Consider the following 26,903-nt stretch of genomic DNA (forward strand, 5'->3'; position numbering starts at 1 on the left):
GCGGCTGCTGCTCCTTCTCAGCCTTAATCACGTTTATGTCTCAGACAATTTGCACTTGTAGCATTTCCCTTAAAGCTTGAAACCGCTTAATGAAATCACTGATTCCCCTGCTGACTTAACCGAAGGCCTGTTTTTCTTCTGCTCCTTTTGTTCTTGACCCTGCTGGTGACATCTTGTATTCAAACCAGCTTCCTCACTCTCCTATTGGTTCTGAGCAAACACAAGACGTGGCCTGGGCCTGCTTCCGTCCATCCTCTGATGAATCAAACTCTGGTGCAGATGTCTGCCAGCATTAGGAGACGCTCGCTGGCGCGGCGGCCGGCCTCGTAAATCACTTCATAATGGATCATTTAGGAAGTCCATAAAGAGACGGGGAGAGCCTGTGGACAATAGCCCCAGTGCTTCAGTTATCACCTACCGCATGTCTTCTTTGGCCTCTGGGGTCAGAGTTCAGCCCTGTTTTGGAACAGGTCGTAGTGCGCCCGGTTGTCTTGCTTCGCTCCGCAAACCTCTGGGTGTCTGGGTGTGTCTGATTATTTAGAGCAACGATGGGGGAAAAAATGCATAAGCCAAAACTCATTTGTCTCCTCTCAGTTAATATGGTTTTATTTATTCGTTCCAATGTGACTCGCAGATGTGTCGAGGATCTTACCCAGCTGTGATGTCGTCCGTCAGCAGCCTCACGCACACGCATACGGGGAAAAAAAATGGAATTTCATTCTTAAGGTGGGGGACCGGTGGCCTTGTTTCCAATAACTGTCGCCACGGTCTCACTCCAGATGTTCCAGATGCAGCTGAGTGTTAGGCCAGGCCTCAGGTTGCATCGTCTCCGTCTTCATTCTTCAAGTACTTAGCGCGAGACGCCTGTGCGCTCGGAGGAGCCTGTTGGGCTCTTCTGCTGTGTTAACTGAAGGATTAATTGAAACATCTTGCTTGAAATGAGCTCAGGACTGTGGAAAACACGCTGCAGCTTATTTCAGCTCGTGTGTGGAAATATACAGTGGAAAATATCCTCAAGTCCTGCCTCCAAGGCGGCCGTGATTAGATGCCTAAGGTGCAATTCCACAGTATTCCTCTAGTGGGCGCATTTCCCCCCGATTTTCCCTTTTTAGTCGGCAAAAATGTCAAACCAACCTCAGTTGAGCAACCCGTGTGGTTTTGTATTGATTGAGTAAAAACAAACTTAAAAATGAAAATAGAAAAGAAAATAAGGCACATTCCTTAGTCCTTCCATGCTTAAATGTAAGGGGGCAGCCTCGGGCGTGAGTGTCAAGTGTCTCCTCCTCCTGATGCACACTTCATTTATTAAAAGCACCACGTGTGGAGAACATTTTCACTGCTTGGTACAGTTTGGTGCTGAGCTGACAACGGTTAATAATGCAGGTGTGGAGAGAAGCCGAGGGGCTCTTTGTGCACTCTGAACCAGCAAATCCAGGTTATTTAACGCGTATAGTCCGAAAAATATCGAAATCTTTCATTTTCTTGGTTATTTTTGATAAACAGTAATTCGATCCTGAATGTCTAAATGACTGGAGGCCCCTCAATGCAACATGGAGATTCATAATAGTGCCACAATGATCAAATAAGTGTAGCTTTCCTTTAGGTTCCTGCCATTTAGGTAGGACAACGTTTTGAATTTTGTTTGCATTTGAAAATATTTTAAAATGAAAGATTTTTTAAGCACAGAAAAACTATTAAATATGCTGTCCAGCATTAGTTGTGATGATTTTATGGGTTTAATCTGCACCAGCGGGGCTGTAACACTCTGCTCTACAGCTGTTAGGGAATTATTAATAGAAAGGATGTGCCAGTAAAAATGCTGCCTGTCAGTCAATTAAATAACAAAACATCAATAAAATGAAATTTGATACAGTACATGCAGACAGGCTGATCTTTGAGATTGTGTGCGCTTTAATTTAGGTTTGCATGAAGTGAATTGTACTTCAAACAAAACCTGAAATTAAACAGCCAATTAGCCGGTCGTTCAAATGAGTGGAACTGTTATTTAACCTTTGACACTTTACCAACCACTAAACAGCCAGAGGTCAGCTGCCCTCGGGCCGCCTTTTTCTTTCCCCTCCGCTGGGTTACAAGAGAAGCAGAGGGAAGAAACTCCATTTTTGAAATGAATCATTAGTATCTTTCCATTTGTAACCTGACGAGCACAAATCCCCGACCGGCTTAACCTTGACAACAAAGCATTCCTCTCTCCGAGGAGGAGAGCGAAGCGGCTGCACGGATACGTCCTGAAATGTGTCCCATTACAGCTGAAAAAAACACACGTGGAATATATCAGCTTTTCCCTCCTGTTTATGACATTTGCCTCTGCTTTTCTCACTCACTGTGATTCTGATTAATTGGACTTTTATTGTTGCACTCATTTTCTATTCAGATTATTTTAAAAGAATTTTCCTAAATTTTCCTGAAGCTGTTATTTTTAAAACTATTTATATTTGTCTATAATGTAGTTTTACATTTAGACTGTCAAAGGAACCTGTACAGTCAGTCAAGCCCCCCCTTCAGCAGTGCGGATGCAGATGGCGCTTTAAATGGAAAGGCTGTTTTCTTTCTGAATTACAAGAATTTAATGTTTATTTTACAGATACAGAAGAGTCATTCTGCTTCATTTATTTACTTTGAGTTGCTGCAAGTCAGTGCCATGGTACAAGCTTCTCAGGGCGGCTCAACGTGCTCACAAAAAAAAAAAAGAACTCAAATCTCGTAAAAATGTTTCTCTTTCCTCAAACAAAAGGATGTGTTTCGACACCCTTTCCGATGAGCTCAGCATGCAAACATCCCGTCTACAAAGGTTGGTGGGCTATATAATGTATGGCTTTTTTGAAAGCAATAAAAACAGGGAAAATCAAAAAGTGCATCCAACACAAAAAGAAAATAACCAAAGAATTCAACTCCAGTCTGTGACCAGCTTCTGTCCCTTCCCTCGTCTGTCCTCCTGCACCGTCCAGGTAAAGAGGCGTCCCGGTGCCCCCGCTGGTCGTCCTCCGAAACTCGGAACAGGTGCTCGCAGTTTAGCGAGGAGGCATTTCCTTTAAATAAATACGACAGGATTTATCCATCAGAGAGGTTTCAGCCTGTGAACGCACGCTGCAGCTTCGCCAGGACCGCGTTCCTGCACGTTTGTGCCGTGGCCCAGGTGGGTAGCAGTCATTACCGGGGCCCGTAGTCATAGTTAGAGGGGCCACTGGTGGCAGAGTACATGTTAGCCGTGGCCGGGTTCATGTGGTGGTGGTATGTGTGTCCTCTGATCCCAGGTATAGGGTAAGGTGACGGCCTGGTCTTTGTTCCCAGGTAGTGTTCATAGGTGGTGGGGTACTTGTAGGGGTGGTGGTGCAGGGTGTCCGGGGGCAGGGGGTGAGGTTCTGGACGAAGGTCGTGAGGAGGGCTGGGCCGGCTGCTGGTGAGTGGGACCGCGTGGAGGCCTCCTGGGACGGGCAGGGCGGGACTGAGCACCCGGGACATCAGCTGGTGAGCTGGGTCGGCGTGTATGGGCGTGCTGCTGGGGTCGCGTTCGTATTCTCGCCGACTGTCCTCTGAGCAAGAACAGACATGACGGGAGTCAGCTCGGCAGCACACAGTGGAATTTTTTTGTTTAATTTTGATGTTACAGTTTTGCTTTATACCCCCCAAAAAACCCACGATCAATAAACTTTATTGACTAATTCCAAACTGCGTATGATACTGTCATAAAATCAGAGGATGTGGTAAATAAAAAATCACTGGTTTAACTGTATACTCTGTAAATTGCAGAAATATGTTAAAATCTTGTTATATTACTTTGCAGATTATGTTCTGTATTTGTAGATATATTTATTATGCTATATTGTGCATATAATATTACATATATCTGTGTATTTCTAAGGATAATGGTTGACGCATGGTATTAAAATGTGTAGATTGTGTGTGCGTGTGTGTGTGCGCGCAGACCTTTCTCTGAGCCATTCTGCTGAGGGGGGGATGACATCGGGTTTCTGGTTCTGGCGAAGGCACTCATTATTGGCAGCGATCCGGGCCTGTGATTCCTGGGCCTGAAGCATGGAGAATGGATTCGGTTACACTCTATTCATGAACGTCAAGAGCACAATTTCTTAATTCAAGGTTCCAATGATGAATGTGCGTTTCTAAGGGTTTAGGCCGATGCATGTAAAGAACATTCACACCTTTAAAAAAGGATGAAATATGAAGCACACACGTGTGTTTGAAATGCTGCGTGTGTGTGTGTGCTTCACACACCTTTGGCCTAATTGCTGCAGTCAGAACCCGAGAAAAGATCATTTACAGCGATAACATGAAGCATGTTTGCATTGAGCCTTTCAGATATCTGACAATACCAGTTAGGTGGGTCTGTTTCAGTTGTGACAATCACAAACTGACAATTTCTCAGTGACACTTGATTGGCAACAGAACAACGAAAGATAATTGATCTCTCTTTCAGTGTGTGTGTATTTTAACTTTGTGCTTTAGTGTGCTCAGTGATGCCAGAACACAGCAAGCAGGCTACTGTATGAGTGGGAGCGCTCACCAGTCCTCTGGATCACAGTCCCTGAAGCCTTTTGCGAAAGGGTTGCTCGCTATCTTCAGCTGCGTGATCTGAAATCAAATCCAAACGGTTGGTTAAAGAGCAACGCTGCACGCATACTGTAAACGGAAAATCATTTTCATTTATAAACTCTGGTGTCTGATTTCTAGTCACTCCCTGGAAGTTGCAGGAGGTGGTTGGTGGGACGAACCTTTATTAATATTAATCGTGTGCAACAGTCTGTTTATGTTTCCACCTTAATTAAAAAAAAAAAAAAAAAGTTTAAGTTCTGGAGTCCAATCAACATGCGTTCACCAATTACGCACGAAGTTTCTGTACATTTGCCTGTTTGGAATCGAGGTTTTTCTAATGTTTACGTCTCTCTGAATCATCGATGGATGCGCCGATGAGTGATCTTAAACAGACTGATGGAAAACAGACCGGACGCACTGATGGCTGCGCGGGAGAACATCTTTACGCACATTTTACGCATCAAAAACGCGGGCAGTCATCCCGAAAGACTGGATTGGTTTATGATTATTTTTTTTTACAGTTAACAACATATTATTTTTCAAATGTGTTTAAACAAAGCATATTATACTATTTCTCAGGGCTTGAAAGAAATCCTGATGAAACCTATGAACTTATATTTAGAGGCTCTTTGCTGTTAGTTCCGCCATGTTAGAGTTAAAAGTAACAGCGCGGTCTTACCCGGTGGTTCTGGTACGCTGTGACGGCCGTGAAGCGGGTCTCCTCAAAGACAAATGTTTTATAGTTCTCCTCCGCGTATTTCTCGCTGTCCTTGCGGGGATCCACGTAAACCACGTGAAACCTGGGCTGGTAGCGGTGCATTGAGTTGAGAATAATCTGGAAAACATACAGATGATAATAAATAAACCGACTACATTTATTAACACGAGGCACAGTTATTCTGAAGCATGAAGGTTGTATTTGACTATTTAAAAGATCAACCATCTTTAAATAGCCAGGAGGTGGCTTTGTGACTAATCATTTTATTATCTTAATTCATCTTAAAACACCACGCAAATATTTGCGAGTCAAAGCCGGTTTGATGAAGCAGAAATACGAGTCTGCAGGATAATACAACAATGAGACATACCAGGTCAGCTACAAACAGGTTATCATCATTTCAGAATAATCGGCCCTTTAACGGGATAAACTGGCACATTTTCTGTCCGTTGTTACTTTAAAATGCAACGAATTCAAAACCAGGCCGTGCGGAGTCATTTCTAAAGCTTATGTCCCGCAGTTTCACCTACTGAAATATTGCTTTATTAGATTAGGCGATGTTTTTGAATGACTCTTGTTTGCGTATAAATCCCATTCAGTGGTGCGTTTACGTGCAGCAGCCGGACACTCACGTGGCCGTTGTCGTCCAGCAGGTTGTTGGTGAGTTTGAGTTTATCAAAGGAGACGATTTGCTTCATCCACTGGGCGCCTTTGGCCGGGGAGTCCGGGTGATAGTGGACTCTGCCCGGCGTGGCGGGATCAGCTTTACCGGCAACCAGCCACGACGAGCTGTGGAAGGCGTACCTGGAAGAGGAACAACTTATCCTGACTCTGGTCATGAATGGGAGTGTTCGGAGATTCACTTATTTATTTATGTATTTGTGACAATTTTTGTATTAAAGGTTATGTCAATGCCACAAAGTGCGCATCTTTTTTTCCCTACAAATGTGCTCAGGTGTCTTAAAATGGAAAATTACCTGTAACGTTTGTCATCTACAGGCAGGAAGTCCATCAGGAGCATGTAGTCCGCCATGGGATCCATCCCAAATATTTTCACTTGGAAAGTTGGAAACATTCTCCTGGTAAAGAAAGAAAAACACGGGGCGACAGTTAAAGCCTGCACGATCGCTTTTAATGCCCTTCCCTTCTTTCTCTGGAACATTTTGATTTTTTTTTTTAAAAGATAAACAATCTTTTCAACTTTTGGACTTTTCCCCACTAAACTCGTCAGCTTTGCAGAATCAGAGCTTCAGTTCTGCAATAGAAGAAAGGAAAGAAACGCTTCGTGCGGAGAAGCACTGACGCGTTTCAGGCAAATCTGACTTGTTTTATTTTTATTATTTATTTCTGATGCATTGTAGAGACACTCCTGATAATAAAAAAAAACCAAATCGCGTCAAACCGCTGTTTCTGTTGCACACCTTTTACTCAGACCGATTTATTTCCCTAAAGAAACATTTTCTGGTTGCTGTTTTAAAAGGATGAACCTTTTTCGGTTTGACAGCTTGTTTGGATCTCCGACATTGACGTTTTTGAGCTCTGCCTCATCCGCAGCACAGCTCCAGATCCCCCAAAACAGTTGAGTAATCCGCCGAGTCAGTGAAAGGGATCCACGAAATCAACGCTCAATTAGCGCCAGTGTTGCGGCTAGGTGCGGCTGAAGGAGCCTTTAAAGTGCAGCTCTCCTTTCTCCTGTCAGAAACCTTAGCCTCACGTTTGGGGATCAAATCAATTATCTCATGTCTCTTTATATCACTGCAAGAAACTCAAGACGGCAGTTTTATTATTAAATTGAATATATATATATATATTGCAGACGCGCGTTAAAAGAATTTAGTGACTCTGTCCGGATATTAAAAACATAATAAAAACCAATTTAATTTTATGATTTAACCGAAATAACTGTGGTGGTAGAGAGGAAACACGGGGAAGCAGACGGGCACACCTTCACTGAGAGAAAAGTACACACACGTCTAGACCCGAACAAAGACGAGACCACAAACTGGATTCGCTTCAAAATATGATTGAATAGGCCGCCATGTTGCGTTTAAGAACCGCGCGTAAAACTGAAAAATAAAGCCCACAGTCACACACACACACACACACACACACACACACACACACACACACACACACACACACACACACACACACACACGGACGGAGTCTGACTCCAGTGACTGCTGACATGCGCAACTTTGGATATATCTAAATATAATTAAAATGCTGAAAAGGGGGGGAAAAGGTAAAAACAAATAGAAAATAAATAAATAACGGGTAGATAAAGTGTTTTAAAAAATGTAAAAAATATTTAAACGAATCTAATTTTTTTTTTTTAAATAGTTACATTAATAAATAAATAAAGCAAAAGTCGTCGTGGATTTCTATTGTGGATAAAATCCTCAAAGATCTCAAATTTTACACATAAAAGTCTGTTTTATTGAGCCATTACAAAATGTAATTAAAGCGATATTTCCTGGGTGATCTCTTATTTCCGACTAAACTGTGGGGACGCGGGGCGGGGATTTTGCGGGCTGCTCACCTGCCGGCCTTGGTGACGATCATCTCCGTTCCCAGCTGGTTAAACTCGTCCCATAACGCTTTCATCTCCAGCTGGACATTAATATTGGCCACTTTGGGGTTCTTCTTCACGATGGTTTTGCCGTTCGGAGTTGAGCTGGACGACGACGAGGAGCAGTTGGGAGTCCCACCGTCGCTCTGCGGGCCTTGGCTCGGGTTAGACCCCGGGTAGTTGTAGCTGTGCTGGGCGGCCGGGCAGGGCTCGAAGTGGGACTCATGTTGGCTGTAGGGGTCCCCGGGGGACGGAGAGAGGTGGTAGCCCCCCGGCGTGTTGAGGCTGTTCAGGCTGCTCGTCGTGAAGGCTGCAACATCGCAAAAATGGGACAGCTGCGTCAGCCACGGACTGGAAATAGCTGAAATCATCCCAAAAAACTGGATTTACTCAATGTGCCTTCAAGTCGATTATAAGACAAAAGCAAAACAGATGAAGATGTCACGCGTAAAAACGCCCTTTTCGGTTTAAAAGCTTCCGTCCCGGCTGCTTATTAGTCCCTGCGGGGGCATCCGCCGCCAACATGCTACACACTAAAAGTGCAAAAGTGACGAAATGTTCCCAAAAAACTCCGATCTGCTCCTACAGAGAATCTGAACTATGGTTTGGAGAGCGTGCGTGTGTTTTTGCTGTGGCTCGGCCTCTGTTGTGCGCCGCTGCAACCACGTCTGCTCTCTTATCTGGCGCAGAGGGCCTCCCCTTCGCGATAAAACCGGTTCTTATTTCTATTTAGATAAGGAACTGCAGGTAATGCGCCTTTTCCTCGCCTTGGGACGAGACTGATTGACAGTGAAGTGCGCCCCTTTTTAATGGTCTTTCCGGCACCCATTTAACTTTTGGATAAGGGTATCGCCCACATCACCCCCCGTTAGCAAACAATAGCGGATCTTTGGCGGCGGAGAGGAGCGTAAACGCGTTACAAGGTAAACACACGCTGATTTGCATGAACAAACAAACAAACAGGCAGCGGCTCAGTTTGCGTTATTGGCCAGATCTACAGAACAGAGGTGGATATGGAAGCTTTGGGTATGTTTTAGAATCCCTCCTCCTCTTTATTTTGAATGCATGCTTTATGTCGGCGAATTAAAGCTCGCCTGCGCAGCGCTTCGGGGGTTTGGAAAACTTTTTTCTCTCCAGTATGGCTGCTTTCTCCATCTTTATTGTAACTATACGCGCTATAGTTTCGTGCCAGAATCTCCCTCCACAATCGTTCCATTTATGCGCTCCCGGTTTATACTCCGTGCACTTTCAAAACTGTTAACAATGAGCAGATAAGTGGGGTCTGGGGGGGGATACATGCTGCTCTTTGGTCATCAATAAACTGAATTACCTTCCATTTCCCGGGTGACAGTGCTGTAGTGCATTTTAACAGAACTGCGGTGGTGCAGGTCGAGTCCGGGGCTCGGTTTGTCAAACGCGGCGTTTCCTGCTTGTTCTGCAGCCGAAATCAGAGAGGCAATACTGAAAGCATTTGCCTTTGGAGAGAGGGGACCTTCGTCGTCCATAGGCAAGGGCTCGGGTCGAGAAAAGCCGGCTGTCCTCCTCCTCCTCTGCTTTCCAACTGCGCAGAAAGCAGGAGAAGGCTCCGCACAGCGAAGAACATGCGCCGAAACGGGAGTTTTGTTCACATTCCGCCACCGGCGCTCCGCGACAGCCCGGGACGGACCCGAACGCAAAGTAGTTCCACGACTCTTAGCGAAGACGCGAAAAGCTCCTCGGTGCTCAGATTCATTTGATGAATCCTTTAACACGTCCTGGTGTTAAAACAGTTCATCCAAACACATAGAGAGTGTGTGTGCGCGCGCTTTCCTGGTTTCTGCCCCGGTCGGTGGCGGGGTGGTGTCATCTGAGTCGTGCCTTGAGGAGAAGCTACTGCTGCTACGAGAATGTCAAAAGTGAGCAAGATCCACGCCTCCCGTGCACCACTAGTAAAAAAAAATCCCGTCTGTCCCCTGCACTGGTAGTTTTATTTCAATAAGTCCCAGTCAGTCATCTAACTTCAACATAAACATCATTATTACGCCCGTTTTAAACCAAAATATGATCACAAATGTTTAATAGTTTGGATGCTCAAGTTGGAATAAAGCCTCTTGGTGTGTCCAGATCAGAGGTTCAAAAGTAAGGGAAGAGGAAAGTCTGAATCAAACCAATTGACAAATAAAATAATCGGGAAAAGTTCATTTTAAGTCAGAAATTAGCAGACATCTTAATGTTTCTGAGTGATTCGTGAGACAATTGCACCTATATGTTGCACGAATTGAGAAATAATGTAAAAAAGGGCGAAGGTTTAAGTATATTTTAGATAACTGAAGCCTCAGGCGTGTCCTGCGTCCCGGCTTCCACAGAACTGCGTCGCTGCGTGTGATGGGACATTTCCACTGATCCCCAGGAACCCGTCAGGAACAGGAGGGAACAAACATGCGTGACACGTCAGACCGCAGCTGAACTTGACCTTTGCTCCGCATGTCTCTCTGCAAAAGTTTCTCCTCCACTTTAACGCACGTTTAGTTGGAAAAGCGCCGCAAAAAAAATCCAATTTTCACCGAATTAGGCGTGAAGGCAGCGGCGGGGTTCTAATGAGATAAAGCCACGGGAGGATTAGCCTTATTTGTTTTGGATGTTTCCTCCTGGGGGGGCAGGGAGCTGCAGTGTGCTGTGAAGGGCAAACATATAAAATTATAGCTCTTGTAACAACCTGGGAGGACATTTACGCATCGATGGCTCCATAAAAGACATTTCACGCCGTTGTGGAGTCCAAACTGGTGTAAACCAGTCACCCGGATAATTTATTCTACCCAACAGAACTGTTTTTATTCCGTCTGATAGTGTCGATGTCGTCTCATTTCATCGTTGCCAAGTCGGAAGTCTCCTTTGGAAACAGTCAGGCGATAACAGACAAAACGCAGGAGCGAAGCGGGATGGGAAGAGACGGTGATGGAATTTGCGCACAGGCTTCGGCGGAGGCCGCAGAGGCAGCGGCAGGGCTGCAAATTTGACAGGCTGGTTCGGGGGCTGCAGGTCTGAGCATTCAAACCTCAACCTTCAGAACGCGCGAATGGAGAAACAACAAAATGGCACCAGGAAGGAAAAGTGAGAGTAAAAACGCAGATTTGAGATTTCAGAGGGGAAAGGGAGTTAAATCAGTCCGTTTCAGGGGCTGAGAAATCAAACCAGGTGCTGTCGCTTAGCAAGTAACTTTAAATGAGCTATAAAAATAGCTGCATCACCGTCTAAATATAACAAAACAATTCCGAGCGCACAAACGCCACCTTATATATCAGAACACGCACATTTAAGTGCGTTAAGGAGTCTCGGGCTCAGTTCGGAGCAGTTAAACACAAGCTGACAACAGCCCGACAAAGTGAGCAAAGTGAGCAGCTCGTCACTGATTAGAGGACCGAACCTGAGTTTGTGTGCAGCCTGCAGGCAGACACCGCGGTCACACCTCTGTTTGCGCCTCACTCTGGATGTATGTGGGAAAAGACCATTTCCGATTGATCAAGTATTTCATATATAAAGGAGGATTGATCAGGATTGCTGAAAAAAGAGTTTAGCTTCCGTTTATACAGTTTAGAAGAGTCGAATTGTGCGGTATTTTAAGAGCGAATGCCCACGTTTGCGCACGTTTGCAGCTTTTTGAGGCGCTGACGTGATTCAACTTGTCATCATATCATTCATGTGTTTAAATTACAAAAACATTTCATTTAGAATCAGAATAATTATCTCCTGGTTGGTGAATCAGAGCTGTTATACTCAACAATTCCACCATTAATCAAATGACACAAAACAACGGGCGCGCCCGCTGGTGCTTTTACGCAATCAAAGTCGTGGATACACAAAACAATTTAATAATAATAATAATAATAATAATAATAATAATAATAATAATATACACTGGTTAAGTCCCAGTGCGGATGTGAGCCGTTGCTGGTTTTCCTCAGGAGAGTCTGGTTCTTGTTGCTGCAGGCCTGTGTGGTCCAGCGTGTCCCGTTGTGGTTAAATGACAAATCACCAAACCCCCAAAATAACATCTTTAAATGGCTCAGATCTGTAAACGTCAGGGCTCGGCGGCTGCTCTCGCTCTTCTTATTGAGCAGAGATGCTGTCCATGCGCTGTTTTCATGCCCCCCACACCCACCCAATAAAACAGCATCAAATCCCGCACGATGCTTTACGATGTGTGTTTTTTTTTTTGAGGAGATACCAAACCAGAACGTCCCCACAAAGGTCTTCAGATAATTAATCCCGCGTAATTCCACTCGTTAAAATAATTTATCTCTTTATTTCCAGGAACTTTGTCCGTATGAAGCTGCGGGCCTGAAGCGGCGGGCTCCTCATATAAAACCTTACCCTATCTAAATATTAGTGTAAATCCCAGAATAAGGAGGGGAGGAAGTGAGCAGTTGACCGCTGACAGAAGAGGGCCCGGGGTGTCCCCTCTCTCCGCGGGGAGACGCAGGAGGAAACATTCATGAAGGTGCCACAACCTTACAGCTCTGCGTTATACAATAAAAACATAACACAAACCTATTTTTAATTGTAACTTTGTAATCCAAAATATACATAGTTAAACTTATTAAAAGGTAAGAAAAGGCTTTTAAATGTTTGTTATTTACGCGCACAATTCTTTGTTGATTTAACACTTACAATTGATTCCCAATTATTTAAATAAAATGGACGCAGAAAAAATGTAGAGGATATAAAACGTGTTTGAAATAATTTAATTTCCACGTTATAGTGGCGTTTCCAAATGCTAAATTATTTTAATTTTATTGTAAAGCGCGCGATTGGGGGTATTAAAAAGAAATGGTGTGTATTTTTTTAGTTATCATTTCTCGTTTAATACAAACGCTCTGCAACCATTTTTTGTCTTAATTTGTGAATGCCTTCTTTCACCCTCCGACTGGAAACATCCGCCCTGAATGTCCTCAAATGAAAAGTCCACATCAGCGCGGTGACTAATTTCAGTTTTTCAGCAAAAACGTCCAAACATTTTACCACAGTGCTGAATACTTGTCCAGCGATTCTTTTTTTTTTTTGCGTGTAATTTAATTTCTACCATCTGTCACTGAGTGGTTAGTTGGACATTTCCAGGACTGTTTTTTTTTTTATATAATCGCTCTGGACTAGATTTTATCATTATGCGCAAAAACCCAGGAGAGAGCGCAGAATGCGCGTTTGTGTGCGCGCGTCGGTATAACTGGTTATATGTAAATACTTCTGAGAGTCTGTGGTGACACAGTTGATGCACCTGGATCAACATCATCCTTCAATAGATCTGTAGTCATGCGTAAAGGCGACCAAACGGCACTGATCCTCAAATTCAGTAGAAGCATAACGCAAAGATGCAGATCAGTGCTACTTATAGGAAATATTGGAAATATAAAAGCTAATAAAACAGCTCAACACTTCGCTAACCGTTTGATTAGTTTAGAATCACAAATAGATGAGTTCATAGGAGCTTTAGGGGAATAATTGTTTTTAAACCTTTGAGAGCACGACAGGGAGTTTCTCTATTTCTGGAAAAGGAAAAATGAGGAAAATGCGGTTCCTTGTTGGCATATAGATGTTTTCCTGTTCAGCCTTGGCTTTTTTTTTTAGCATGGGAGTTATCATAAAAGGGCTTGTGCAATAAAACACAATGGAAATGAACACAATGGTTGACCAAAGGTGAAAATCATGATTCCCTGGTGTCAGAACCAGCCAGATTCTGACGTGCGTTCCCACACAGTTTAAAATGCGGGAAAACAGGCAGCAAAGCTAATATTCAAAACAGAGTCAAAGTTCTAATATTGTGTTCAGTGAATTTATTCAATTGAAAAAAATGCTTCTGGAAATGTTGCTGTTTGTCCGGCAGCTAAGCAAGAGGCACAATTTCCACTTTCTCCGTCCCTCCTGCTGGGAAGATGCATGCCACCACTATTTGTTTATTTTGGGAAGGAAGCTTCACACGTCTCCTGGGAGTCAACGAAGGCCTGACAGCTGCCAACTGCGCCCGTCAACAGGCGGCGAGCGGCCCAGGCCAGCCTCGACCACCTGAAGCAACACGGAGGGGAACTGCGATCAGACAGCCTCCAGGACAAGTTCACATTACTACTCTTTGGTTGTCTTGTCCAAAATGTAAAGTTAATATTCCGAATATTATTCTTTAGTTATGTATTGAAATGAGGAGCTGAGGGAGAGCCAACGCAGGTTGGAATGTCTGGGTAGGCCGAAGGAAGGGTCCGATGGGGTGTGGTTGACGGTGGTGAAGGGTGGTTGGAGTCAGATCCATTTTCAAAATCACTTCTTCTCTTTCCTTCTTGTCTTTGTTTTAAAGCTGGGAAGCTTTTAGCTTTTGAAAAGTATCCTTTCCCTATCTGCTGCGTGGCGGCCCCGGTCGTCATCACCTCGCCTCTCCCTTCAGCTCTTGTGGAGCGCCGGTAAATAGCTGGCATTCCTGCCACAAAGAACCGATGATGTGGGCTCGAGGGGGCCTCCGCGATCTGGCCAAATTAATTAAGGTCTTTCTTCTTCTGAGCAGAATCTGCCGCCTTTGTCCCTGTAATGCACCTTAAGCCCAGCATTAAGTGCAAGGGCAGAGCCTGCGCTCATTATAAATCTGTCACTGGCTGCTTTGCTCGTCTTGGCCCAGGCCGTGATCCTAAATAGACTCCAGTGTAGCAGAGAAACCATCCCGACTGCTCCTTGTCTCCTTATCTGCAGCGTCTCCACGCTCCCCACTGCTCTGTTATTTATTTGAACATGAGCAGGCCAGCTTGTTGTTTCTGGCTGTGGGTTCTTGGAGACCCCGTCCCTCCAACACCACCTCCCACCCTTCAATCCTCACAGCTTCTCCCATTGTTTTGCCCCCCATCTCCCATCCGACCCTCTTCACAAGTCTCTACTTTGCTGAACTTGGACTCCAGACTTGGGGCCGTTCAATGTGAACATCCTGCTCTCATCTGCTGGCGTTACAGGACATATATAATCTTTGTGATCAGTATTATTTCAGCTTTTGAAGGGAGATAGTAGAGGTTTTGAGGCCACCCAGTACAATCACTGGTCATTCTGACCCTGGTAGAAAATAAAGCGGATGAAAACGTGGTTAGATGGAGCCCCCGCTCACCCCCAACTCATCAGATAATGAGGCCTGTTGAGACTGTTGAAGTGATGGAGCCACATGGGTCAAACATCAACAGGCTCTGGTCTGCGTCTGGTCTTTCAAAACCTCAAAATTGGCTGAATATTTCATTTAAAGTCTGGACTCGCGGTGCATTTTCCTGCTTTCTTCCACTTTCCCATTTTGTTGTTGTTTGCGTGGGTTAATGACCTGACGAGCCCTCCAGCAGCTCCCAGTCTGGAACGCTGCTCTGCCGCTCCTCCAGGCAGCAGGAAGTCGATAGCATGTCCATTAGAGAAGCCCCCACAACAATCCCAGACAGTGAAATTAGCGGATCAGAGGCGTGCAGAGAATTGACCTTGAGGAATGCCGATAACACCCGTCCGCCTGGAAACGCGACGCACTGGAGACAGGAAAATGAGCCACAATGCAGCTTTTTGTTTGGGCGAGCGTCAGATTCGCAGGCCGTCGGGAGTTCCTGTGCTCCTCTTCACAGATGAAGAAGGGGGAAGTCGTACACGACAACAATGTACAGAATGGAGTCAATGAATGTTGAGGTCTGGAAGCACCCCCGTCATTCCTGCTGGCACGGCTCAGTCGATAATGGACGCGGCGCCCACCAAACACGCAGCTTCCATGTTGCAAATATTTCCTCATTGCCGTGTTTACATTCAGCACCGCCTGGCGCGGAATGACCTGCAGACTTTTCCTCAGTGATGGTTTCCCTCGGATCGGGTCACGGACTGCGTTCCGAGCATCTTGTCGCTCAGTCACTCAAAGAATCTGTCAAAGGCGGCCTCCACCAATCACAGCGCACTCTAGGCTGCCTGATCCTGATTACGGCGATTCATCATGTTGGGAACTTTCTGCCACCACATGTTTGTTTTGATCTCCTCCTCTCCGGCGCGATGACAGTGAAAGATGAGGTACCATGTGGCCGGGCCCAAACCGCCTGCACAGGCAGCAGGGCCGGGTCCCAGCGCGGAGCTCTGCACACAGGCCACCGCTCCAGCTCCATATCAGAGATGAGGAAGAACGAGTTGGCTAATTGCACAGCAGAAAGTGTAACTTTAGGTGAGGGGGGAATTCAGGCATGTTGACTTGTGTTCACTCAGGGGCTAAACCGACACTTGGTTCCCCCCAGAGCGGACAGTTCCCCTGGAGCTGGCAGGAGGGGGGCTCTAGGTCACAATAAGGAGGTACTATGTGGCCTACTAGGGCAAACCACATGACCAGCTCCTCTAAAACAAGCACTGCTGTGTCCGTAATGTCAAACACTTCCTCCATCTGCATCCATTAGCTGCCTCTGGAGGTGGCGAGGAACATTTGAGAGCCGTAGGAAAACAAAAAGGTCCACAGATTACAGTGTCCTCGTGTGACAGAAACGCTCCAGTTATTATAACGACGCGGTTTAAGGTTCGTTTAATTATGGTAAATAATTTAATGAGGAGAAAGTCCACCCCGTCTTCCAAAGTGGAGGTTATAGGTGAAATGCAGAGCTGAAAAAAACCCCAGTTTGATTCCCAAAATTCCCTGAAAGTTGATTTGAGACCATCACACAAAAAAAAATCCATAGTGAAGAAAAGTAATTAAAATTAAATTTCCAGTGAGGAAAGTATCTTATCTATGTTTCTTCATCTAGAGCCAAAATATTTATATTAAAGAATTAATAGAAAAATGAAAGGAGTAATTTACAATGAATTAAAATGTAATTGTAATAATAAAAATAATAACAACCATATTGCATTAAATCAACATTTCCATTGAATTAAAATGTAATTAATTTTAGAAACAGTGGCATAGCAACGCTTTACATTACAAATGTGTAATTTTGATATTACAAAAATAAAGCAACAAGCAACAAAATAAACACTATTTCAATTATTATTAATAATAATAATAATAATTTCAATTTAAAGTAGACACATCATTTTCCTGTTTCCTGGAGTTTCACATATTTTCCACCTTTGTCGTGACTCCAAATCCTGAAACCAGCTTTCAAGCCTCCGTCGTCTCTCACGCTCCGTAAAATATTAAGATAAGTTCAGACGCTCTGACAAATGAGCCAAACAGCACCTATGAGCAGAAAGCTCATCATGCATGTTGCACCAACTTCCCATGTGGGTTCAGCTGAGAGGGCCTAAAACACGCGGCGCTGACCCGGACCTGCAGAAAAATGGCCCTTGTTTGGCTCTAATTTCTCAGCTCGTTAATCTTCACTGGATTCATTCACTGCACCTCGGAGGCTGGCATCTTTTCAGCCAGATGAATGTAATGATATTTATCAGAACACGTCTTCACTCGCTGCGGTTCTTTCTTACGGCTCTGACATCATTGTCCCAGACACCAAGCTGTGTTTACACATGATTCAGGAAGAGGGCCCACATTGTTCACATGCCGTGTGTGTGTGTGTGTGAGTGCGTGTGTGTTTCTAACGAGAATCGTCCATTTTGTTTGTTTTTTTGAAAAAAATTTAAACCGTTGTCTGATCTCTACGAAAGCAGGGAAAATTAAATAATAGAGAAATCCAAATCGTTATTAGCGTAAAAGCTGAATAAATAAATAATAATTTATAATAAATAGTAAATAAATAATTTTATGACTTCAATCCTGCAATAAAAGACAAAATCATGGATCTCTTCTCAAGTTCTGATCCGTGCAGAGTGCCGCAGCAGGTTGACTGTAGAGAATGTTAGACTGGCTAGAGTGTGTGTGTGTGTGTGTGTGTGTGTGCGTGCGTGCGTGTGTGTGTGTGTGTGTGTGTGTGTGTGTGTGTGTGTGTGAGCTCAGCCTCAGGAACAGCAGTAGCTCCCCTCTGTGGATTGTTGCTGTAAGGGCATGAGATACTGCAGGGGCAGATGAGGGCGTTGGGGTGATAAAGGGGAACCTCTGGCACAGGAGGGGGTCTCTGACACCAACGAGGACCCGCTGACGTGGTTAAACGCTTTTCAGAATGCCTCGCTGGTAATCCCCAGATGCTAATCTGCTGCAGTGGGCCAGCATGCGAGTACACAACACTTACATATATGTGGCGTCACGTGCGCTGTGTTGAGGCTGCAGCTGTGTTCTGGCTGCAAACGCTCCTTCTAGAGGCGTCTGTCATCACCTGTGACTCCATTTGACAACAACTTCCTCACTCACTCGTCCACACATGCGCACATGTCTGCCTGCCTACGACTACACAGCAATTACCGCAGCTCAGAAATAATTATTCGGCACCTCGTTGTCAGTATTTGAAGGGGACCCGACCAAAGAAGCACATATTCATATTGATGGGTTGTTGACCATCGTTATATAAATTGGGGGGTGGCCTTTGTTGCGCGCATGATGTTATTTTCCTTACTATCCAAAAGACAGACGGGTAAAGGCCGATGCACACTTGCCCACACACACCTGCACACACGCTTAAACACAAGTCCCTCCCCCAGTCAGGCCTCATCAGTATCAACACTTTGAAGTTGTCGGCTGCGTGTTTACTGATGCAAATTAGCGGCTCGGGGAGCTTCAGAGGAGCAGAGAGCGTGGCGGCAGCGTGGGTGGTGGATCCTCCTTCTGTCATTGCTCCCCAACTCATCTATCTCTGATCAGTCCTGTCCAGCACCCCCAGCACCCCCAGCACCCCCGCCTCCTGTCTGCAGGAATGCTTTCAGCCCGATTCACCTGGTCTGAGGGTCCTGGGTCATCTAGTGGAGCTCCAAGGGGCTCGAACGAGGCCCTGAAGCAGCCTGACTGCAACACGTGATGATGATGGTGATGATGATGATGATGATGATGATGATGATGATGATGACAACGACGTGTACCGACACGCGATAAAAGCTGCACACGAGCCCGTTGCACATTTTCATGTTTTCATGTTTGCTTGCAGACAAATACTACGTGGTCATGGCGGGAATGCACCGTTCTACGGAAAAACACAGGTGACATTGTTTGGCAGGTATTCGGGCATCACTGAGCAGAAACAGCAGAATGGAAAGAACCATCTGCTTGAGAAATGAGTAAACAGGAGCGACTCCGCTGGGATCTCTGCTGCTGCTGCGTTCAATGGTGAGAACGACGCACTCCATCTTTTCCCACCTACTGACTACAACATAGCGTGCTGTCATCTGCAGCGAGTCTCTCTCTCTCCCTCTTTTTCTTCATCTGTATGCATGTGTGTGTGTTGCTCTGTAGAAAAACAGCTGATGATTGATTATCTGTGGGGATGGCACCATATTCAAAACAAGAAAACAAACTTTGCAGCCCTCCTGTTGATGAGGCAGCAGAGAAGGGACCAAACATCTCATTCTTACCCTGCAAGAAGCAGCAAATAAGAGCAGAAATGCTCCCCTGTTTGTTCACTATCATCAGCAATCAGGAGGCTTCATAAAGCATAGAAACACAACATTGAACAGGTTGATTCCACTTAACAGCAACTACTAGCGCCCCCTCTAGGCCTGTGGGTGCAATGAGTTTGGCAGATTGTTGCTGACCTGTGTGTTTTTAGGGATGATATAAATGCAGGATGGTTCTTGTGCATCTGTATCAAGCTGGAATTATCTGCCTCACATCCTCCAGCAGCTTGTGACAGCCGTCATTGTCAGTCACTTAGTGAAGAGTGTGTGTGTGTGTGTGTGTGTGTGTGTGTGAGAGATGTTTGCATTAGGCCAGGCTGAGTAAACAGGCCTCAGGTTTCCTCTGAAGCCTCGTCCATATCATTCATTCCAATTTAAACGTGGAAAAATCTAATGGAGCACATTACTTGGGACTGTAGCACCAGATCACATTTGTGTTCACGTACACACAGAGCGAGCTCAGATCACATGACGGCATGTGTTGGAACCCTTAATGCATCCATGGATAAAGCGCAGCATGCAGTCTGATATGCAGCCTAATCGCTCGTCGCATTTAGGAGAATATGAGACTGGGGTTAAGCTTTGCTTCAAATCATCTTTACACACGCACACACACACACACACACACACACACACACACACACACACACACACACACACACACTCTTCCTGTCTGCAGATTTAGTTTAGTTTTGGAAGGATCTGACATTCAATTACCTGCACAGAAAACTGTGGCTGGTTAATAAACAACTATCTTTAATGCTTTTTCTTTTCTTTTTTAAGATTGCTGTGAACCTTTTTATCTGGTGGCCTCTGATGGAAGATGGAAGATGGTTTCCCACCACAATAATGGACCACGTTCAATTGTAGGATCGTCCGAGCTCTGCAGCACCATGACTCACCATTGTCCTCTAATGTGACTGCTTCCTCCTCCACGGTGTCTTTCTGCCTCGGTACCTGTCTCCCACATTGGAGCTACCGGCCCTCCCCGTCTCTCCCTGTCAGTTGATTTATCTCCGGCTCTGTTTTCTCGGGACCACATGGACCTGCAGTTTGCCCTAACTCCACTCATCCAGAACCAATGTCATTCAGATCCAGTTAAATGATGACCCTATAAATTTGGTCCAATAATAAGCTGTTGGGTGCTGCCGGAATTCTGCAGCCGCTTGGCAGCGCTGGGACCACTTGGGGCTGTGAGAATGGATGCCGTGAGGGCAAAGAAGAATCTGGGTCGACTGCGCTCTCAGGGAGTTGGGAGCGAGTGTGAGGGAGGCGGGGGAGGTCCAGGCCCCTGTCTGTCTCCCTACCTAGAATGAGACCTCGGGGACGCTTTAAAATCAGCCCACCCAGAGGCAGAAAGGCTGATCTGGCCTCTGTCAGTCAAGTGTGCTTGCAGAACTGCACGTTGACACAAAATTTAGTCCGTGTAGCTACAACTCATCAAAGCTCCTGGGGTTTTAATCCGCTTTGCATTTGAGTTGAAAGTCTCAAATTTCCCCAAATGACTCAAAAAAGCAAACAAAAAAACCCCATTTGATTTCAGTTTTTGATGCTATGAGAATAGTGTGGAACATCATGATTGACAGCTGCCTCCTGAGCAGGTGCCTGGGTAAAAGATTCAGTCCTGCAGTTCTGGGATGTCGTCATTCACACACGTACGCTGCAGCAGTTGGTTTTGACACGTCTGAGTGACAAACACCCGTGGGCTGTTGGTCTCCTACCAATGCAAAATCATTCATTCAGAACAACAGCCACAAAAAAGACCCCCCCAAAAAATCACACACACACATCGAGCAAATAGTAGTTTCAATACAGTTGGCCCTTCTTGTTGTATTCTAGTTTCCATGGTTACAAACGTGCTGCAAATGTAGAATCACCTGGAAGTTCTCTGTTACAAAATGCAAAGACAGACATCACCAATGAAACGTGTTTGAGGCCGTGGAAATGCTGAGACTGTCCGCGAGAGATCACCCGGAGGTTAAAGGTCAAAGTAAAAAAAATTAGGAGCACTTTTTTAATCATGTGCAAAACTCACTCTGTCCTCGACAGACCAGAAGGGCATCTGCCTCATGAATTTGGGCAATTTTTTGAACTAAGGAACACTTGTTTCACTTTTCTTTTACATAAAGTGACGATAAACAGAAAATATAAATCTTTTTTTTTTTACTCTAGACCCACGCCCCTTGACCTTTGACCTCTGGGGGTCCGTTTTCTGTCTTACAGTGTGACTTCAGTTGTCATTGGTTGGTGCTGTTCACTGAGTCACTCAGCCGTGTGTTTACGTGCAGCTGATTTATTGGGCTTGGGAGAAATGAGAAATATGTCTGACCTTCGCTCCGTTCAGCCGCGACCAACCGCTGTGGGAAACTCAGCATCTCGGCAGCACCAGAGTGACGAGACGGACTCTGTTCCAAACTACAGCGGCAGCGACAGCTGGGCTGAAGCAGCACAATCACCCAACCACCAGAGCACAATCTTAGCTGGTGTCGGACCCCTAAAACGAAATCACTGGGCGGGTGAAGGAGGTGGAGGTGACCATCTTCACCCCCCCTCGGCCTCACCCCCCTGACTGACTGCCCAGTTAGGGAGCTCAGTGACTGGCTGACTGTGCGATGTCAGTGATCCGAAACTCTTCTGCTGCTTTCAATCGCTGCCTGTCCAGCACCGCCACCACCTCCGCCACCCTCCTCTCCTGCACGATGACTAATCACCCTGGGCTCCTTCACCGGGCCCGAGACCCCAGTGGGGGCCCTGTTTCTCCCCGCTGCAGCCTGCCCTTTCTGCCTAAAGAGGGGATTCCTCATGCTGGAATGAAGCAGCTCCTCTCTGCCCTCCAGCCCCTCCAACCACGCCAGCCAGCGCTAGCTTAAACGCGCATGTTTATAAAATATACATGGAGAAAATAAACAATGTTTGAGCGCAATGTTGACAGATCGGCTGGAAATATGAACGTCGGCCACAGTGGAAAGAAACGCGCATTCATCATAAAGAGGATGGATACGATTTCACGTGTGGCTGTGCGCGCGCGCGTGTGTTAGTGTGTGTTACATCCATGTTGCATGAAATGATCCATCTGAGTGTGTGTTTGCATTTGTCTCCATGTAGCTTATGTTTGCATACCTGTTGCATGAATTGAACTCCGTGTGTGTGTGTGCGTGTGCGTGTGTGTTAGGATATAACCGTCTGGCTCCCATGTGAGGCAGTAAATCTATCATTCCTGCTACGTTTACCTACCACTTCACAGAGCTGCATGTCCAGTGTAAACAACGTTTATCACTGCATGCAAATGAGGCCGTGAGCCGCCACCTCCACAAAGGCCCCATTCACTCCTGGCGTGGTGTTTTAGCAGCACTTTGAATCCGATACCCCAGATTACAAGTTTACTCTCGGGCTTTGTGTGTCACTTCACTGTCACTCAGACTTTACAATAGTTCCCTCCCTCACAAATAAGGCTCAGTTTTCAGAGCTGTAATTGGGGTTATGGACCAATTCTGCTCCATATAAATGTTACCTTCCCACCTTGACAGCCGACTGTGACAGGAAACAGACAAGATTTATCTCCTCAGCCTTCCACCTTCTATTTCCTCCGCTTGTAACTTTTTATCCCTGTAGCTTTTATTATTTTTGCTCTCTGCATGTTGAGGTGAGAAGGTTTGTGACTGAGTCTATTTGCTTAAGTGCTGAAATTAAAGATTATATTAAGATTTAGATTTGAACTTAATTAAATGATCCTGCTAAACTAATGCTAAAGATGTGTTAAGTGCTTTGGTGAAGCTGGTTATCAACTCGATAAGTCATCAAGGATTTATCAAACGAGTGCAGCCATGTGGAAGAGGCGGAGCCTGCAGCAGTCGACAAATCAGAGATGTGACGAGGCTGCTGGCAGCTGAGCAGACCATAATATTAGACAAATACAAAGAAGCCAAAGACGTAATCCAGGCTGAAAGGAACACAGCCACAGCTGTCAAATGCCTGAAAGACAGCTGGCAAACACAATCACTCTGTGTGAAAGTGTAAATTATGAGCTTATGATATCACTGCGCCATCAGAGGGGAACAAGTAGATCTGTGTGTATCATTTATGAGCACAAATCAAAGAACAAAAAACTACATCCACACAACCAATTCATCTCACTCAAATGCGGAGCAATGAAAAATCCCGACAATTACACATATCTGCTGTATTTGCATCCCTAATTTACCGGTAGGTGTCTTCCCTCTCAACTTATCCCCACTTCTCCTCCTTGACCCAGCCGACCATCAAAGTTGAATCGAATCGAGAAGTTTAATGGTCGTTAATGCGGCAGCTCTTTTAGCAGCTGATTGGTCGGAGCAAGGTAACGATCCTCGGCCCCAGCGGAGCATATTCAACACTTAGGACCATGTGTGAATGCAGCTCATGGTTTTGCAGCAGCGACTTGCTAAGCCGGCTCCTCCCAGAAGGCTTTTCGACAGATTAGCCTTTTTTTCTACAAGAAAGGCTCTTCTAAAGACGCTACAGCTGAAATGTGCCGCTGCCTCTTTTTCAAGAGCGGGTGGCAATACTGTTGGATGACAGCTAATATGCTAACGTGTGTACGCACACCAGAGGCGCGAATCATCCGTTTGTCCTGTGCGTCACCGCCTGCCTTGATGCGTGTTCACCTGTGACCGTGACTTTTCAGCAGAAAGAGATGAGCTTACGAGGGTGGGTCCAACTATGGAGGTGGTAAATGCATGGGCTTGCGGCCTGTTTTAAATCCCACGTTTAATCCAGGCCTTTCATACTGGAAAGGCGGGTTAGCAAAGAGCGAGGTGGGTGGGTCGGGAACTGAGTGGCAGGAAGACAAACTAGATCGGACAGCACATGTTCGGAATCACAGAGAGGATTTGAAAGCGCAAACGCTTTGTTGTTTTTCGACATTTAGAATTTTCCATAGTCAAAAAACAAAAACCACTTCAAGCCTATAAAGTTGCAAAGCCAGCAGAGCTGCTGCCTGTGCAAGTATTTTCCCCCAGCGTAAACTCCCGTTTTCAAGCGCTCTGCTAACGGTATTCCCCATTTTATTCAACACAGGAGCAGACGCACCGATGATGTTTAACCATTTTAATTGGATTTCTGAAAAGTCCTGTTTGTCTGCTCGTGTGGTCGGCGGACGGTTGTAAATAATACCTCGATCTCAGCTGGCCATGGAGACGTGAGTCAGAGCTGTGGGAACTTCAGATGCTTCCCTCGCTCTTGTGAACATGAGAGGGATCTTCGGGATCTTTTGAAAACCTTGGAATTAATTCGTCTCTCTGGCAAAATAGTTTCACATGAGTCACAAACACATTTTGTCTTTCACACACGTCACCGTGTGTGTTTTGTTCGGACAACTGACCAGAATCGCCGAGCAGAACTTCCAGTTTGGTGCAATCTGCAGTTGCTGGGGTGACGGGGGTCAGTGTTACCATGGCAACACAATCATGGGACATCGAGTTTATCCACTGCCACGGTTCTAATAATTCAAGATCACACACGTACACACGCATGCACGCACACACACCATTCCCAAACATTAAACATACATTCCCACACGGGAATCATGTATGCTTCTTGGCAACAGCTGCAGCCTTTTGTGCAATATGTGTGTGTGTGTGTGTGTGTGTGTGTGTTGTTTCTTAGTTCCCTCTTCGGCGTTCTCTCCCACTGGCACAGCTGACGGGGGCATTAGAGCTGTCTGAGCTGCCTGTAGCCGCCGGCAGGCTCTTGGGGAGCAGAGTCGCCATGTTTTCCTCCCTTTTGCCCAACACACACTTCCAAATCTTTAGTCTCAATGTCACGCACACACACACACACACGCACACACACACCTTGGTGCAAATCTTCTGGAAGGATGATGCAATCCACCCGCTGAGGTTTGCTTTCCTGCTTCCCAGACTCTCTCCTTTCTCCTCTTATGCCTGATTGATTGTTTTGCCCCTTTTTCGTCAACAGAAAATTCCACAGGAAACGACGGTAATTAAGAAATGCTGATGCTGGATACACATATTTGCTTTTCCAAAATGTTCATTAACAGATTGGGGCTGCGGTCGTCCATCACTGGACGGCGGCTCTTGGCTCGAGACGCGCGCGCTCTTTGTCGGCCTCTCTCAGAGTTGCTGCGCGCGATGACTCGTTACAGCTTGATTTACTCTCCTGTAAACATGCGAGTCGGAGGGAGATATGATATAATGACGGGACCAACTCTTCATCTGTCCTCCAGACTCATGGGAGCGAACAGCAGCCCCAAGGCACGAAGGCTGGAATAAAGGAAATACATTAACTTAACCTGCTAATATGTTTGTGTTAGCGAAACAAGTGGGCCTGCTAAAGATTGTTTCTTTATACAATATAAAACACATCTAGATAAGATTAAGCTGCTCTATCTCCTTCTGTCACCCTGACAAGAGCCCGTCAGTGGTCAAAATATATTCAGTGATGAGATCCAAGCAACATAACAGACAGCTTCTGTAAACTTTTCTTTTCTATTATGCTAACATGCAAAAGATGCATTTTCCAATGGAAGCGTGATGCCTATTTGGATAAACACTGCTTCTGCACCCAAATATCTGTGCAGCTTTGACAGCGAGTGCGATTTGCAGATGAAAACACGCCTGCAATTAGTTTTTACCACAGCAAAACTCTTCCAAGAATGTAAAGATTCCCAACCACAGATGTGTGCAGACGCAGTTGAGCCATCCCTGAACAACAACGCCGGAGCCTAATTGGCGAGCTGTGAAATGCAGCAACGTCGCTTAAGTGCAGCTATTACCTAAACTGTCTGTGGTAAACACCCTTTCACATCAGAGACTTTGTTTGTATTATTTATCTCTTGGAATTTTCCTTTTAGCAAGTTTCTTTATTACTGGCACACATGCCCAGTCTAGTACGCTCAAGGGAATATTTGCCTAAAAAGAATAAATCTTTGCGCTATTTCCAAAGTTTCACTCTGATGGAACGTTGTGGTGTCTAACCTGTAAACAGGCCCAGAACCAGACAAAGCAACATAACCATCCTGTCAGACTGGCTGCTGTCTTGATCAAACAGCAGTTAAAGGATGTAGCGACATCAGTGGAGCCACTGGCATATCACAAATACTTTAGGACCCCGTGAGGTATTTTCATTTGATTTATTCCCATCATGGCTCCCCTTCCTAACCTTTAGAGATGGCTGAGGGTATTGATTTACAGTCTGCTGGGAGATGTGGGGGAATGAGCCTTGACTCCAGGGTGTGTGTTTGATTTACAGCGTCTGCACTCATTCCGTGCCAATGTCTCCCTCTCTCTCTCTCTCCCTCTCTCTCTCTCTCTCTCTCTGATACACACGCGCACACACACCCATGTGTCTGCTGCTGTTTAACACTGATCTCTGACCCGACCTCACCGTAAATTACGGCTCTTTTAAAATGAGGCGATCCTGTAAAACAGTGTGTTCAAACACACACCGACGGACTGTTCGCCCCACAACAAACTGTAATGACTTCTTCTTTTCTCCTCAAAGGTCTTCCAGCCAGACAGTCTTTGAGAAAACCTGCCATGTCTTCAAAATTCTGACCTGAACTTTGACCTCGAAGGCTGGAACTCAATGCTAAGACTTCCTAGACATCAT

At 45.5% G+C, this 26,903-nt stretch overlaps 1 protein-coding gene and 1 long non-coding RNA gene across 5 annotated transcripts; one reads left to right on the forward strand and one right to left on the reverse strand.

The window, feature by feature from the left end:
* Positions 1 to 2,573: 2,573 nt before the first annotated feature.
* On the reverse strand, positions 2,574 to 9,717 carry tbx1 (T-box transcription factor 1). Of its 2 annotated transcripts, none has more exons than XM_029829448.1 (8): positions 9,190 to 9,717; positions 7,830 to 8,220; positions 6,265 to 6,366; positions 5,920 to 6,091; positions 5,249 to 5,404; positions 4,541 to 4,608; positions 3,946 to 4,046; positions 2,574 to 3,551 (listed from the first exon to the last, which is right to left on the reverse strand). In XM_029829448.1, the coding sequence occupies exons 1-8, from the start codon at positions 9,362 to 9,364 to the stop codon at positions 3,169 to 3,171; spliced, it is 1,548 nt and encodes a 515-aa protein (XP_029685308.1). In that variant the 5' UTR covers positions 9,365 to 9,717; the 3' UTR covers positions 2,574 to 3,168. The 2 variants fall into 2 exon arrangements, with proteins under 2 accessions (XP_029685308.1, XP_003974603.2); XM_003974554.3 differs by having other exon boundaries at positions 3,169 to 3,551; positions 7,830 to 8,169.
* LOC105418010 (uncharacterized) lies at positions 8,624 to 21,058 on the forward strand. Of its 3 annotated transcripts, XR_003886584.1 has the most exons (5): positions 8,624 to 8,782; positions 12,150 to 12,336; positions 18,550 to 18,711; positions 18,830 to 19,008; positions 20,079 to 21,058. It is a non-coding gene; the product is annotated as an uncharacterized lncRNA (long non-coding RNA). The 3 variants fall into 3 exon arrangements; XR_003886585.1 differs by lacking the exon at positions 18,550 to 18,711; XR_003886586.1 differs by lacking the exon at positions 12,150 to 12,336.
* Positions 21,059 to 26,903: the final 5,845 nt, after the last annotated feature.

This window comes from Takifugu rubripes, chromosome 21 (assembly GCF_901000725.2).
Source record: "Takifugu rubripes chromosome 21, fTakRub1.2, whole genome shotgun sequence".
Lineage (NCBI taxonomy): Eukaryota > Metazoa > Chordata > Actinopteri > Tetraodontiformes > Tetraodontidae > Takifugu > Takifugu rubripes.